Raw genomic sequence first — 3,501 nt, 5'->3', positions numbered from 1 at the left:
TTCACAATTTAGATTCTTCTTACCATAGAGATGCTTCACACCAAAAATGGTAACGATTGGCCTGGTTGTTTTCAAGAAGAAGTTAAAAATGTAAAATTGTTAACGCACGACGCACGACGCACAACGCACGACGACAGACGAAGACCAATTGCAATAGGTCACCTGAGTGACTCAGGTGACCTAAAAATTGCTAAATCACGTATACATGTTGAGCGTGCAAATGAGCGCATAAAAAATTATGAAATTCTTAGACATATCCCTCATCAGTTTAGATACATCAGTACCAAAGTGTTTCAGTTATGCTGTGTACTTGTCAATTTTCAGGATCCTCTTTTGCAGGAAATTGCTCAAAACTTTGTAGGTCAAGATTGAAATGTTAGAAATCAAGAGTATGAATATATTGCTATCATATTTAATACTTTTATAGCTGTTGCAGATGGGGAACAAATTTATCAAAGTAAAAATCTGTCAAAACAGAAATATTATCCTCCCAACTGAGTTGTTTTGTGATTCTAACAATCGCACAGTCCTTTGGTGTCCAAACCATAAAGTCACACGCAGACTTTCCAGTAATGTGCAACTGTCCTTGGACCTGATCATGATATTGGTGGTTTTCTCTTAACTTGTATGATTTCACTCCATGGAATTCTTGAAACTCTGTAAGTTAAAAAAACAATTACAATGGTCATGTTTCCAGTCATTTCTACATCATAAATTAAATATCTTCTTTTTTGTGGTTGATCATGCAAAAGACTTTTTTCTTTTTGATATATAAATATTGTATCTATCTTGTTTCAAAATAAAAACATATTGTTCATATCATTTGGAATAATTAACTCTGTAAATGAGTCTTTGAAATATAAAAAAAAACCATTAATCATAATTGTAACCAACCTAAGCAGAAATCATTCAATTTTTCGATAGCTTCAGGAATAGTCATCTCCTTTGCCGAAAAGGGGCATTTCACCTCCAATATTTCTGGTCGAAAGTTATATAACTGAAGCATGTCAGCAAGAGCTGGATCTTGATAACAATATCCAAACAGCGCAGGTTGACGTACGATTCCATCTGGACTTGATCCAAGAACTCCATTTTTGTGAAGCCAGATACCTATTAAGCAACATTGAATTTTCAATGACAAAGTACAAGATAAAAATGAGAATTATTTTCATATTATCAGTTACCTTATATTTAATATATATACATCACTGACAATAATTTTCGCATTATCGGTTATCCTGTATAATACCGGTAATACCCACCCGTTGGCTCTACAACAGCATCCCCAAAAGTTTTGTATTTCTCAATGGCTATCTTTTCATTGCACATCCCCCAAATGATGGCATCCTTCTTAGAAAGATCATACGCTGAACATAGTCTTTTGTACAAGGAAATTGGATATCTGTGAAAAAGGCATCAATAAGTTAATTAAGTTAGATAAGTTTTAATTCACATAATTCTACATTTACTGATATGTGTACTTTTTTCTGTGAATACCTATTTCTCTTGATTGCTGCCAAAACACAACCAAAGTTGAAGGCTGTCAATCTATTCTTGCGAACTGATGACCACAAGCAGTTATCTTTTTGTCCGATGGTAAGACTGGCAATCTACAAAACATCTCTACCTTTAAACAGCATTCATTAAAAAATACATAATTATTAAGTCGTTGATGGTACAATATCTCATTTGAAACTGCATGAATGATTTAATCACCTGCTGAATTTGCTGCTCATTTATCATTAATTTTTGCTTCATCCAATCAATGGGGTTTTCTGAGGAGATGAATTCCTGGCTTGAAATGAGGTCTTCAACAATAGGTAAAGAAAGTCTAGGCACAGGTGGCTCTGGGACCAGTATCCAATGCATTGCTGTTAAATATTAAATAAAAATGTTTTAAAAGATTACCAGGAAAACATAGTCTAGTACCTTTATTTCAAATAACTGAAATTAAGAAAAATGTAATTGCAAAATATTTATATTACCAATTAATGCATATAAATGTACATGATGTATATAATTACATGAGAAAAGTACTGCTATATAATAAATACATGGTGAAGTTTGAAAACATGCCAGGAAAATTAACATTAAAATGAATGTATTTCACTAAATGTGTAAGGTAAATGCTGTTTTGTTTTATGTATATAACTTGTTACAACTTAACATTTGAGATTTTGCAGATAAAATACTTCTTGAGAATATGTACAATCCATGTTAGTATCAAATAATAACCTTTGCAGAATAAAATGTTAAAAACAAAACAAACTAAATTTGGCATATAAGTTAAAAACATGAAAAAAAACAGGTATTGCATCAATGACACTATTAGTCTATTAGAGTTGCCTTTAACATCAATGTCACTGGATAAATTTTCATTTTATATCAAGAGAGTGTTTCTTTATCTATGCATCCTGTCTTGTTTAATTTAAACAAGTAATAATCTAAAATTTTAAATACCGAAACTGGTAACAATGAACTATCAACATAAAGCACCAGATTTAACCTGAAAATCTTCCCACAGATGTCAATTTGTGATATAGGAACCCCCTGTCTCCATCATTAACTGGTCTATTTGTTGCCCTAATGTTTTTTGATAAAATATATACATGTACAGTAAAATTAATAAAGCAAAAACCCATGCTATATTAAACCCTGCAAAAATAAAATCATTAACTGTTTGTATATCATATGCATGTAGAACAGATACAGTTATAAAATTATTGTTTGCTAACCTGTAGTTTACAAATCGATCTGGTGCAGGGAACAGTTCCTCCATTGTTTTGGTTTGGCGAGGTGGTGCTGACTTTAGATTTTTTATCCATGACTGCCTCACATCTGTCTTTGACACGTTTTTATACCTGTTGTAGATTGGATAAAATATGTAGTATATATACTTTCTGTAGTGATATGTTTTTCAACAAATTCCATAAATGTACTTGAATACCAGGTGGTGATAAAATAATTCATCATAAATTACAGCATATACTAATTTTAGTCAATCAAAAGCTATGTGTTTTGAATTCAATACATTGATCAGCTCTGTAGATCTCTATAGAGAAAATTCTGGTTGTCAGAACATATTCTCTCATCAGAGCTACAGATAGGCAATATAAAATCATTTGCATACCCATAAAGAAGAATGCTGGCCTTGTGATGACATTTATCCTGCCCATTCACACACTCGCAAGTGCTGTCTTCAATATTGTAGTTTGGGCCAAGGGTAATCTAAATATTAACACCCGACAATATATTATCTACATACTAATTTGGGAAGAATGTGTATATATAAACAACAACCACATAGTTATTGTTATAAATAACATTATTCATTGAAAAAATTTACTATTTTGTTACCGAAAATTCGCATAATAGTTAAATTTGACATACCGTTACATTGTAACTCCTGTCACGCATAGATGCTTGAACTGTGCCACGTACGTATGATGCCTCTTTATCGTACACGAATTTCAAGACATGGTCTGATTGTACAGCAATTTC

At 32.1% G+C, this 3,501-nt stretch overlaps 1 protein-coding gene across 1 annotated transcript; it reads right to left on the bottom strand.

Annotated features, from left to right (window-relative positions):
* Nucleotides 1-202: 202 nt before the first annotated feature.
* LOC128169507 (uncharacterized) lies at nt 203-3,058 on the bottom strand. Its single transcript, XM_052835635.1, has 6 exons — nt 2,736-3,058; nt 1,717-1,871; nt 1,498-1,610; nt 1,263-1,402; nt 895-1,110; nt 203-657 (listed from the first exon to the last, which is right to left on the bottom strand). The coding sequence occupies exons 2-6, from the start codon at nt 1,867-1,869 to the stop codon at nt 422-424; spliced, it is 858 nt and encodes a 285-aa protein (XP_052691595.1). The 5' UTR covers nt 1,870-1,871; nt 2,736-3,058; the 3' UTR covers nt 203-421.
* Nucleotides 3,059-3,501: the final 443 nt, after the last annotated feature.

Source organism: Crassostrea angulata, unplaced genomic scaffold (genome assembly GCF_025612915.1).
Source record: "Crassostrea angulata isolate pt1a10 unplaced genomic scaffold, ASM2561291v2 HiC_scaffold_144, whole genome shotgun sequence".
Lineage (NCBI taxonomy): Eukaryota > Metazoa > Mollusca > Bivalvia > Ostreida > Ostreidae > Magallana > Magallana angulata.
This window is presented reverse-complemented; position numbering and strand designations above follow the sequence as displayed.

Bases quoted from the DNA above. Each gene is read 5' to 3' on its own strand.
- LOC128169507 (XM_052835635.1), bottom strand. From the start codon at position 1,869: ATGCATTGGATACTGGTCCCAGAGCCACCTGTGCCTAGACTTTCTTTA. The intron at 1,111-1,262 runs GTGGGTATTACC...GTTGCTTAATAG, and splicing joins TGCTGTTGTAGAGCCAACGG to GTATCTGGCTTCACAAAAAT. The intron at 658-894 runs GTTGGTTACAAT...TTTAACTTACAG, and splicing joins ATTGAATGATTTCTGCTTAG to AGTTTCAAGAATTCCATGGA.